The following is a 12355-nucleotide window of genomic DNA, read 5'->3' on the forward strand; positions in this document are numbered from 1 at the left end:
AAAGCCTATCAATGACTGTCTCCATTCTCCACTCCCCAGAAAAGTCCCTGTAACTAAGTTTTAGATCCTGGAATAGCCACTGACACATACATGTGCACCCAATTGTATTCACCCTCTGTCTCTCATCTCCTTTCTCTACCATGCTTCTGAGCCCCAACACAAATTTACTAATTGATGGGCTCTTACAGCTCCCACCATCAAATGAAATACTTCAACACTGCTTCCCTAGTGCACTCACTGCCCTGATCCTATCAGGCTCCCAATACTACTTAGCTCCTGTGAACGTACACTTGCAACTCATTGCTTCCCCAGTGCTTCATTCGTAACTTTCACTATTGTCTACACTGCTTTCTACACAGTAACACAGACCACACAAGGCGATATCTTCCTCCTGTCACCACCTAAGTACATCACAGGCTATATTCTGCTCTCCACTGCCTTCTAATTAACCCTGCCAGTCTACTCCAGGTGACAAGGCCCACATGCCAACATTCTCTCTCTCCTTCCCCTCACGACACATGCTAGCCCTCACCCCACACCACTCCATACTCTCTTTTACTCGCCACATACTACTCCTCTCTCCTCTACTTGGGTAGAGTTTGGATTAAAGACTAGCTTAATACAGCGCCCCAGGAGAATGTTTGTAAGACTTTGTTCCATACAGTGTTATCCAATCCCCTTTTTGCTTATTTTTGTACAGTGAACCCTGGCCTTTCTAAGCTCCAGCTACAACAGAGGGTCTGCATCCCTCATCAGCATGGTTTGTGTGCTTCATTATAAGAACAGTTGTTACCATAGCTACTGCTGATGTCATAACCGCACAGGTCAATAGTGGTATCTGCTGATTTTCAAACCTCAGGATTGTGATCCATCTGGTTGCTGGGAGGGTCTAGGTGACTGTTTTCCCAACCATGTTCTTGAAACATCTGATCTGAGACTGCATTTGGTTCAAGTTCTGCACCTGGACTGGGCAGCAGAAGGGCTGTCATAAATCTGCTCTAACACCCAAAAGTATTTTATGACTGCTTTAATTTAGAGGTGTAGCTCAAGACATGATTGTGACTGCCTGGCTCATCATGTGTCTCCTGAAGTCTGGTTTTGTACCTGTCGCACTCCTTTCCGTACAGAAGGTGCTAGAAGATGACTGGCTGCAACGCTGCCACGTATCACCAACCTCTACGAGACAGTGCACAGTTGACGAGCGCTCAAGGTGCAACCGTGCCAGCGGTGGTGGTTGGTTCTCAGGAAGATCCAAGAACAAGGAAACTCTAGCGTGTGGTGCTACAGCACCAACTGATTTCTTTGCTTTTTCTGAATAAACTTTTTCTGATAACTCCAAACCACAAGCAATAAATGTTCCAGTTTCAAGCTTTGCGTAACAAGTAGCTCTTGAGTGGGAGAGTAATTTTCAGCAAACCCGTGGAAAATCTAGTGGGCCCATACCATTGACAGCATTTAACCCAGTGGGTTCCCTAACTTCATGCTGGAGTCCCCCCCAGCCAGTCAGGTTTTCAGTATATCCACAATGAATCATGAGAGACATTTACATACTGTGGAGGCAGTGTATGCAAATCTCTCATGAATATTTGTTATGGGTATCCTGAAAATGGCTGACTGGCAAGGGTGCCTCCATGACTAGGTTTGGGAAGCAGTGATTTAACCTATACATTTAGTATGGATCTAGTATGTGGTTTAAAAAAGTGAAAATCAGGCATGCCAATTAAAAAATACAATGCTTTCACAATCATGCTTTTGCAGAGCCCTGCTCCAGTTCTTTGTCCCCCACTAGTGGTCCAGGGTTGCTTTTGGAGCAGGTTTTCCTACATTTAAGCAACTATTTACCTGTGAAAATTGCTTCAAGTCCCAAGAAGGGGAGTGAAGTTTTAATAGGTTGTTCTCTCACCTCAGGTTAGGGAGGATGTCAGATAAGTGCTGTGTCAGGTAACTAGCCTCTTGTTTAACAATTTAGCTAGGGACGTAAGTGGCTGTTGCTGTATCTTTGATGACTAGGGGGACAAGGGTGGTGTTCGGAGTGGTGTTCAGGGAAGAGGTAAAATTTCATATTCTTTTCATCTGAAAATCAGCAGGAGGGAATGTCTGCAGACAAGACAGGTGGCATCATCTCCTCTGCATTAAAAAGAAGCTGGATGAGAGGGTCTTACAGCAGCAACCCAATTCCACTTAACACAAACAAAAGCATAATCATTTAAATAATGACTGCAGAAGCATAAAGGGTGGAGTCTTAATACAAACCAGAATGAGACTTCAACAGGTCTGCAGTCCAGGCCCTTGCATAGAAAAACCATGGATGCACTGTGATGTGGGTTATGCACTGTATATGACCAGGGAAGGGGCTATGCGAGGAAAGGAAGCACTGGGGTCCTTCTCAGCAGGCACAGTAGGGAAAAGAAGTAAAACAGAGGTGCTCCAAGAGTGCAGTCTCCAAAGAGGTGGGCAGGTGTGACAGTAAAAACAAAGATTTCAGAGAGCTTTGTAATTTCATTTGGTTGTGCACATGGAACTGATTTAACAGGGACCAAGTGAACCTGCCTTGTCAGTGTTTGCTTCTATACACTGAATAAGTAATAGGGGAAAAATCATCTACAAGACTAGCAGTGCCCTGACCAATAAAATAGGGGGAGGTGTACCTGGGTGAAGGCCTTGCCAGACAGTTCTCACTCTCCAGGATCTAGGGTATGATGATTTAGAAAGTCCACCCACATGTTGCCCATCTCTGCCATGTGGACCACCAACAGGGCCTCCAAATGTCTTTCTACCCACTGCAGGAGGTAGTCAGCTTCTTGCTCCATCTGGAGACTCTGAGTTCCTCTATTTGTTCACACCAATGATATATGTGATGTTGTCTAAAACTGTTTCCTAAGTCCAGTCTTGGAGAACCCCTTGCCACTCAGGTTTTCAGAATATCCACAATGAATATGCATGAACTTGATTTGCATACACTGCCTCCATTGTATGCAAGGGGTACTCCAGGACTGGACTTTGACTGAACCACCTTGCCTTGCAGACAAGGATGTAGACTCTCCGGTACCAACCATACTTCTCAGATCGCCAAACAAATTGATGGACCAAGCTGCATCGTGCAGAGCCCAGTGGCTCGAGACCACTTTGTCTAAACAATGCACTCCCCAGCTGTGGGGACTTTCATCCATAGTTACCAGTACCCAGGGGGGAGGCTTCAACTCTACCACCCATCGTGGAGATGCCACAAACTACCACCACCCTAGACTCTTCCATGACACAACTGTGAGGGGTAGATCCCTGGAACATTCCTGCAACACTGTAGACCACTGCAAGAGCAGGGACCTCTGCAGAGGCCACATGTGAGCTCAAGCCCATGAGACCACCTTCAGGGTTTGCTGCCATTGTTTCATGAACCTGCAGACACTGCCAAGCTGTAGGCGACCTGGAAGCCAACAAGGCCTGAACGTGTACTTGTAGGTTGATCACCCTCCCCACATCTACCAGGAAGGGCTCAATTTGAGACAGGATTTCCCTCCACTAGTTTGAAGGAAAGTGCCCTCCCCCCCCCCCCCCCCACAAACTGCTGACCAGAAGCCCCAGACCCTTGACCTGGTCCAGTAACGGAAGCTGCTATCCCCTACCCCTCTTGACTAACTCCTGTTCAGCTGCACTAGATCAGTTCAGATTGGGACCATTTGGAGACAGATAAATTCTGAAAGGGGAGGTGAGGGGGAGTCCTGTGGAAACAGTCTTATAAGGGTGCAGAGTCCATCTCTTAGTTTTTCTGTCTCCATCTGTAGCCAGGAGACATAAGCCCTTGCTCTGGAATGGTCTGCCAAAGATGAGGAATGATCTTTATATGAGAACTAAGGAGAAACAGAATCTGAGCAACTTTTCTTTTATACCTTAGCACTATCCTGAAGGGGCCCTTCTACTTTAAGTTCATGAATACTGATGAACAAGGAGAAGTCTAAGAGCACCTGCTTAGAAGTGAAGCATAAGAGTACTCATTGACAACTGAAGTCAGGGATGGAGGATTTGGGCGATCTCGTCCTAGGGGTGGTGACGCCCAAAGCACAGTCCCTCACTTTGAAATATTGAGAGCATAGTACTATTAACAGTACTATTTAACAGGCTACAAAAGCTGCTCTTTATTCATTAAAAGAGCCAGTCTTCAGGTATGCTTAGGGCTCTTTCCTGATCCATACATAGGAGGGCATAAAGATGGAACAACGATTTACCAACGGATGCAGTGGCGGAAATGCTGGTCCAGCTTTGTGACTGGCTTTTAAGTAGAAAAGAGAAAAAGGATCTTGACCTAGGTCCTAGGGAAACACAAAGGAAGATCATGCCCAGGGCTCTGTTAAGCACAAGGTTCAGCCAAGCATGGTGAAAGAACATGGAGAGTGCTGCAATGATGTAGTTTAATTCAGACTACTTTGCAATTTAGACTCTGACTAAAGGTAACAAGACCTGCCTCTCCTGTTTTCAGGGACAAGAGAAACAAATGAAAAACCTCGATACCTTACCTACTACCAGCTGAAGAATTAGACTGGGTATCCCCTGGCCATTATCTTCTTCTGGATAGTACAGAGAAGGTCAGTAAAGGTGCACTTTCCTCCCACTGGTGAAGTTGCTCGCTCTTAAGGAGCCCAAGACAAACACTTGCAGCCTCTTTCTATCTTACTAAACACCAAAATCTGCTTCTGGCTCCGTCAAAAAGAATGAACTCTTTTACTCAAAGATTTTCACATTGTTCCCTTCTCTTTTACAGCATTATTGCCCATGCTCCATTTATTTTCACCCTCTAGGTAGCTAAAGTATTGAAGTTCCTGGGAGTGTTTTGATTACATACAAACACTCCATCTTCAGATCCTTGGTGCAGTTGCCTGAAGCAGTTAGTATGTCCTGTGCCAAAAAGGACATCTGTAATGAGCCCAGGCCTCTGCTCACACAACTTGCAGTGATTTTAACATATCAGAGAGGAGGTAGGTGCTGTCCCATGGCTGTCCAGGTTTCTCCAGCTGATTCTGAAGAGTCTGGGCCTGCTCTAGCAATTCAGCACGAGTTCGCTTTGGCTCTGTAAAATTCTGGCAAAACAGGATCTCATTGACCTCGTCCTCAATCTTCCGGACATAAACCAGTGGAAAAAATTCCCGAAGAACAGCAAGGACCTGTTCTTTCAGGGCTGGGTCACGGCACACCAGATTCAGAACAAAGATACCTGCAAGCCAGGACAGAGACCAACACAGAATCATTACAGAGCAAGACAGAAACTGAGGGAACAAAGATTACAAGGCTTTTTTAAATTTTTTAAATCAACTACTGCACGCTATACCTCGCTCCACTGGTATCAACATGTGGCCCGGGCTCTCCTGAATTCCACTAATTTTTGTCTTCACTACCCTACCCGAAAGACTGTTCCAGGCAGATACCATCCTTTCTATGAATATTTCACTATGTAACTTTTGGGGATATTTTATCCTATCAGTTCCCATTCTAATTTAGATCCTTCTTTCACGCTAAAGTGCTGTTCTAATTTATACCCTGAATTACTGGATGTGTGTCTATCATTGACTTCCTCCTCCAAAAGTTGCTTCCACACACTTATTCCATAACAGCTACATGTAGATATCCTATATAATAATTCTCACCTCCAACGTTCTAAAGTAGCTGCCTGTGTCCGTGGCTCCTGGAGTTGCTGAGCTAGGCTCCGTAGCCAGGCTGACGTCACTCACAGCTGATTCCCAGGCAGGGGGAGGAGTAGGGAAACACGCGGAGCAATTTTCTCCATGTGCTTCCCTACTCCTCCCCCTGCCTGGGAATCAGCTGTGAGTGCACCGTTCAAACAGCCCCTCGGTGCATCACCCAAGCCCCCCCCCCCCCCCCCGAAGCACATCAACCCCCTCACCACCCGCAGCTGCCACTGGTAACGCTGTCCGGCTGCTGCTGCTTCTCCTGTTGAGCAGCAGCAGCCGCTACACTAATAAAAAAAGCAATAAATGTTTTTAAACCTGAAACGCGGCACCGTAGACAGCCATCAGGCATTGGCTGTCGGCTCTGCAGCCGCTCCTCCTCTTGCCTCTCACGTCGGTGCGCTCCTCCAGGGTCTTACTCCAGGGCAGTGACGTGGAGGCAAGAGGAGGAGCGGCTGCAGAGCAGACAGCCAATGCCTGATGGCTGTCTATGGTGCCGCGTTTCAGGTTTAAGAACATTTATTGCTTTTTTTCTTTTTGTAGCGGCCGCTGCTGCTCAACAGGAGCAGCAGCAGCGGCCGGCCAGCGTTACCAGTGGCAGCTGCGGGTGGCAAGGGGGTTTGATGTGGGGGGGGGGGGGGGGGTCGCTGGACATGCATGGCTGGAGGGGGAGCAAGGGGAGAGGGAGGTGGGGGCACACACTCACTGTCTCTCACATACACTCTCTGACACACTCCCTGTCTATCACACACACACAGTCACTCTGTCTCTCACACACACACACAAACACACTCCGTCTCTCTCTCATTCTCTGACACACACACTCCATCTCTCACACACACACACAAACACACTCCGTCTCTCTCTCATTCTCTGACACACACACTCCATCTCTCACACACTCTCTCTCTCTCTCTCTCTCTCTCAAACATACACACTCAGAGGAAAACCTTGCTAGTACCTGTTTCATTTGTATCAGAAATGGGCCTTTTTTACTAGCTTAATTATAAAACTCCAAAAGTAACATAATCCCTCATAGCAGTAGTTCCCAAACCTGGTCCTGGAGGCACCCCAGCCAGTCAGATTTTCAGAATATCCACAATAAATATTCATGAGAGATTTGCATGCAAACCTCTCTCATGAATATTCATTGTGGATATCCTGGAAACCTGACTGGCTGGGGTGCCTCCAGGATCAGGTTTGGGAACCACTGCTCCAGTTTCTGTATATGCTGCCTAAAGTTAGGTTTTGGGCATGGATCATACATCCATGCGTAAAGTAATTGGCTAAATTGGCATTATCAATTACTGATCTAAACAAGCACTTAATTGGCAGTAATTAGTAGTTACATATGGATCTGCCCTATGCCCTGTAACATATGTGCCTAAATTTCATAGCACCCAAATTCCAAAGCGGTTGTGGCCAGAGGAGGGGCATGGGTATGTCAGGAGCATTCCCAAAATTTAAGCACGATGTTATAGAAATACCTGCATTTTTGCACCTGCCATTAGTTGAGTACACACTATCAAAAATCCCCAAGGGCGAGACAAAAAATGGAAACTAGTAATAAAAAAAGTCAATCCCTAAATATACTGGTGAACATCAAAAGAGTCAACAGGATGCTCGCAGAGAACTTTCCAAAGATATATCTTCTACTTTTATTGTTGATGAGGGATGAAAGGGGATCAGTATAGGCTGTACATACAGCCAAGCAATACTTCAGTAAGTCACACTGCTAAAAAGTGGCTCACCTGAACAGCTCTACACATCATAACATATCCTCCAATATCAACACTCTTTCTAAAATTTTTTATATAAAGTGAATGCCTGAACCCTTATAGTGAGAAATCAATCATCAATATATATGTTCTCCCCGAACATACAGAGTTCACCTGGAGGAGGAAAACTATAACTGAATATTGCTGTGAACAAACTGAGCAACGTCCTGACTATTAACAAAACCTTATTTTTGAAAGTTGTATTGAAGTCTTGCAAATATACACTCCACATTCCAGTAATACAACCAGCAAAACTTCATCTCCCCCAACCCCTATCCCACCCATCTAGTACAGCGGTCTGTGCCTAGCCAAATTAAAGTACATCATGTAAAAACATATAGACTGTCCGTCATTCGGATGGAGTATCAGACCTCATCTTTCAATGTTCGTAAACCCTCCAAATGTCATAAAATTTAGCCAATTGGCCATGTCGCAACGCTGTAAGCTTAGAAAGTTGGAAAATGCCATCTAGCTTCTGCAAAATAAGAGACAGAGGCAGGATAGTCTGTTTCCAAGCTTGTGCAATAACCAATTTACTGGCAGTAAACAACAAGATAGCAAATTTATGCTGAGATACAGTGATGGTTTATGATGCAACAGACAGCATTCTGTCTGTCGTGGATACTTCTTCCCCAGTATATCTTGTAGGGTATCAAGTATCAAGATCCACTGATTCTTTACAACTGGACAAGTCCACCACATATGGAAAAAGGTTCCCCGTTCTCCACAGCCTCTCCAACACACATCCATTGTTCCTGGGAAGATTTACTTAAGTTTCACTGGTGAGTAATACCAGAGATAGAAAACCTTAAAGCTGTTCTCAATCAAATTACTAGCAACAGGTACTCTAAACAAGTACTTGAATGAACTTTGCCATTGTTCCCCCGCGAATGATGTATCTAGCTCCCATTTGTTAATATAATAGTGCAGCGGAGATTTAGCCAACAATAGGGCTACATATATCCGAGTAATACTTCCCTTAGCTCCCCCCCACCCAAAGAACTTGTTCTAGTAAGGTTTCTTGCAGACCCAGGTTTCCTCATGCTTTGCGATGGATGAGGTCCCTAACCGGTCTGTATTGAAATTCATCCCTTGGGAATAGGCCATATTCCTCTCTCAGGTCCCCAAAAGGGACAAATTCCCTCTCATCCCATATCTGTCCCAGGATCCGTAAACCACCACATGCCCACCTTTTATAGACCCAATCCTGAAGCCCCGGCTCAAAAGAAGGCGCATACTGTATAGCTGTTGACAAATAATACTGCCTATCCGAAAAAAAAAAAAACATCTTCCGAACCTTATACCAGGTCTGTAATGGAAAACCAACTACAAGGGGGGACACCCGGGACAAGTGAAGAAGGTCTCTCCCTGGGAGCCACAGAGCAGACCACACAGGGATAGTACCCAACTCCTGCTGATCCCAGTCTAGTCATTTTTTTTGTCGTACCTCCCCGCATCCACTCAGCTAATATATGCAACTGGGTAGGCTTTAAAGTAAAGCTCAAAGTGGGGTACTCGTACTCCCATGCCTCCCTTGAGTTTAGGCTGATATAGCATAGACCTCTGTACTCTGGGTGGGCGCTTTTCCAGATATAGGCAAAAATTATTCAATTGACGGGATAAAACACTGTGGTATAGAAAGAGGAAGTGCCATGAACAAATATAAAAGCTTAAGCAACACCATCATCTTACCTGCCTGAATTCTACTCATCCAGGTAAGTGTTAGGCCCTCCCAACGATCCAATTCGGCTAAGAGTTGATTAAGTTTAAGTGGAAAATTGGCTTGATATAATCCCTTTAATTGAGCTGTCACTTGGACACCCAAGTATTTGATAGATTTCCATGCCCATTGAAAGGGAAATTGCTGTTGAAGCCGTTGGACATCATCAGCGAAAAGCATAATCTTATGTTCCAATCTCCTTCTTAAGATTCCCCGAATGCTAGATGTAGCAAACACTAATTGCGCCAAAGGCTCAATAGAGAGAGCAAAAAGAAGGGGAGAGACTGCACAACCCTGTCAATACCGCGATGTAACTCAAAAGGGTCCGTATAGCACCCATTAATGCGCAAGCTTGACAGAGGAGCCATATAAAGTAAACGGATCCAAGACGAAGCGCCCCTTGAATCCCATTTTCTGGAGCACAGAGAACAAAAAAGGCCAATAAACTCTGTTGACTGCTTTTTCAGCATCAATAGACAACAGAAATGAGGGATTATTATATTCATGGACCCACTGAATAATATGCAGCAGAGAACGTATACTATCAAAGGTCTGCCTGCCAGTTATAAAACCTGCCTGATCAGTGTGTATAAGTTGAGGTAGTACCCTCTGAAGTCGATGGGCCATTATTTTTGTAAAGATTCTGTAGTCAGTATCCAGAAGGGATATTGGTCTTTAGGACCCACATTGGACCGGATCCTTACCCAGTTTCAGTAACACCATGATAGCCGCCAGGTGCCACGTATATGGAAGTTCCCGCACTCCGTCAAATCCATGAAAGACCCTCAATAAGACAGGAGCTAAATGAGTGCCATAAAGCATATAGAATTTATTAGAAAATCCATCTAGTCCTGGGGTTTTATTAGGTGGTAAGTCCTTAATGGCCCATAATACTTCATCTAACTCTATAGATGTTCCGCCTCACCCTCAGACAAGACATGCAAAGATAAAAGGACCAAAAAAGTCTAATTTATTTCAGGGGATTGTTCGGGAGTATATAGGGCTTCATAAAAATGCAAAAAGTGCACGTTTCTCCTCTGTGCTAGTTAGTAATGCCCCATCCCTCCCCTGAATAGAAAAAAAGCGAATGCTACATACCTGTAGAAGGTATTCTCCGAGGACAGCAGGCTGATTGTTCTCACTGATGGGTGACGTCCACGGCAGCCCCTCCAATCGGAAACTTCACTAGCAAAGTCCTTTGCTAGCCCTCGCGCGCCCGCGCGCATGCGCGGCCGTCTTCCCGCCCGAAACCGGCTCGAGCCGGCCAGTCCAGTATGTAGCAAGACAATACACTTCAAGGGAAGACACAACTCCAAAGGGGAGGCGGGCGGGTTTGTGAGAACAATCAGCCTGCTGTCCTCGGAGAATACCTTCTACAGGTATGTAGCATTCGCTTTCTCCGAGGACAAGCAGGCTGCTTGTTCTCACTGATGGGGTATCCCTAGCCCCCAGGCTCACTCAAAACAACAACATTGGTCAATTGGGCCTCGCAACGGCGAGGACATAACTGAGATTGACCTAAAAAATTTACCAACTAACTGAGAGTGTAGCCTGGAACAGAACAAACAGGGCCCTCGGGGGGTGGAGTTGGATCCTAAAGCCCAAACAGGTTCTGAAGAACTGACTGCCCGAACCGACTGTCGCGTCGGGTATCCTGCTGCAGGCAGTAATGAGATGTGAATGTGTGGACAGATGACCACGTCGCAGCTTTGCAAATTTCCTCCATGGTGGCTGACTTCAAGTGGGCTACCGACGCTGCCATGGCTCTAACATTATGAGCCGTGACATGACCCTCAAGAGCCAGCCCAGCCTGGGCGTAAGTGAAGGAAATGCAATCTGCTAGCCAATTGGATATGGTGCGTTTCCCTACAGCCACTCCCCTCTTGTTGGGATCAAAAGAAACAAACAATTGGGCGGACTGTCTGTGGGGCTGTGTCCGCTCCAGATAGAAGGCCAATGCTCTCTTGCAGTCCAATGTGTGCAGCTGACGTTCAGCAGGGCAGGAATGAGGACGGGGAAAGAATGTTGGCAAGACAATTGACTGGTTCAGATGGAACTCCGACACAACCTTTGGCAGAAACTTAGGGTGAGTGCGGAGGACTACTCTGTTGTGATGAAATTTGGTGTAAGGGGGCCTGGGCTACCAGGGCCTGAAGCTCACTGACTCTACGAGCCGAGGTAACTGCCACCAAGAAAATGACCTTCCAGGTCAAGTACTTCGGATGGCAGGAATTCAGTGGCTCGAAAGGAGGTTTCATCAGCTGGGTGAGAACGACATTGAGATCCCATGACACTGTAGGAGGCTTGACAGGGGGCTTTGACAAAAGCAAACCTCTCATGAAGCGAACAACTAAAGGCTGTCCTGAGATCGGCTTACCTTCCACTTGGTAATGGTATGCACTGATTGCACTAAGGTGAACCCTTACGGAGTTGGTCTTCAGACCAGACTCAGACAAGTGGAGAAGGTATTCAAGCAGGGTCTGTGTAGGACAAGAGCGAGGATCTAGGGCCTTGCTGTCACACCAGACGGCAAACCTCCTCCAATGAAAGAAGTAACTTCTCTTAGTGGAGTCTTTCCTGGAAGCAAGCAAGATGCGGGAGACACCCTCTGGCAGACCCAAAGAGGCAAAGTCTACGCCCTCAACATCCAGGCCGTGAGAGCCAGGGACTGGAGGTTGGGATGCAGCAGAGCCCCTTCGTCCTGCGTGATGAGGGTCGGAAAACACTCCAATCTCCACGGTTCTTCGGAGGATAACTCCAGAAGAAGAGGGAACCAGATCTGACGCGGCCAAAAGGGAGCAATCAGAATCATGGTGCCCCGGTCTTGCTTGAGTTTCAACAAAGTCTTCCCCACCAGAGGAATGGGAGGATAAGCATACAGCAGACCTTCCCCCCAATCCAGGAGGAAGGCATCCGACGCCAGTCTGCCGTGGGCCTGAAGCCTGGAACAGAACTGAGGGACCTTGTGGCTCACTTGAGATGCGAAGAGATCTACCAGGGGGGTGCCCCACGCCCGGAAGATCTGTCGCACCACACGGGAATTGAGCGACCACTCGTGAGGTTGCATAATCCTGCTCAACCTGTCGGCCAGACTGTTGTTTACGCCTGCCAGATATGTGGCTTGGAGCACCATGCCTTGACGGCGAGCCCAGAGCCACATGCTGACGGCTTCCTGACAC

The 12355-nt window shown here is 46.6% G+C and overlaps 1 protein-coding gene across 2 annotated transcripts in view; it reads right to left on the reverse strand.

Annotated features, from left to right (window-relative positions):
• Positions 1-3839: 3839 nt before the first annotated feature.
• EEF1AKNMT (eEF1A lysine and N-terminal methyltransferase) overlaps positions 3840-12355 on the reverse strand; it is an 84101-nt gene continuing 75585 nt past the window's right edge. For both annotated transcript variants that reach the window (XM_030207369.1, XM_030207368.1), the window contains one exon: positions 3840-5206. In XM_030207369.1, the coding sequence (XP_030063229.1) occupies positions 4932-5206 (275 nt within the window). In that variant the 3' untranslated portion in view covers positions 3840-4931. The remainder of the gene's footprint in view (positions 5207-12355) is intronic.

Source organism: Microcaecilia unicolor, chromosome 6 (genome assembly GCF_901765095.1).
Source record: "Microcaecilia unicolor chromosome 6, aMicUni1.1, whole genome shotgun sequence".
NCBI classification, from domain to species: Eukaryota; Metazoa; Chordata; class Amphibia; order Gymnophiona; family Siphonopidae; genus Microcaecilia; species Microcaecilia unicolor.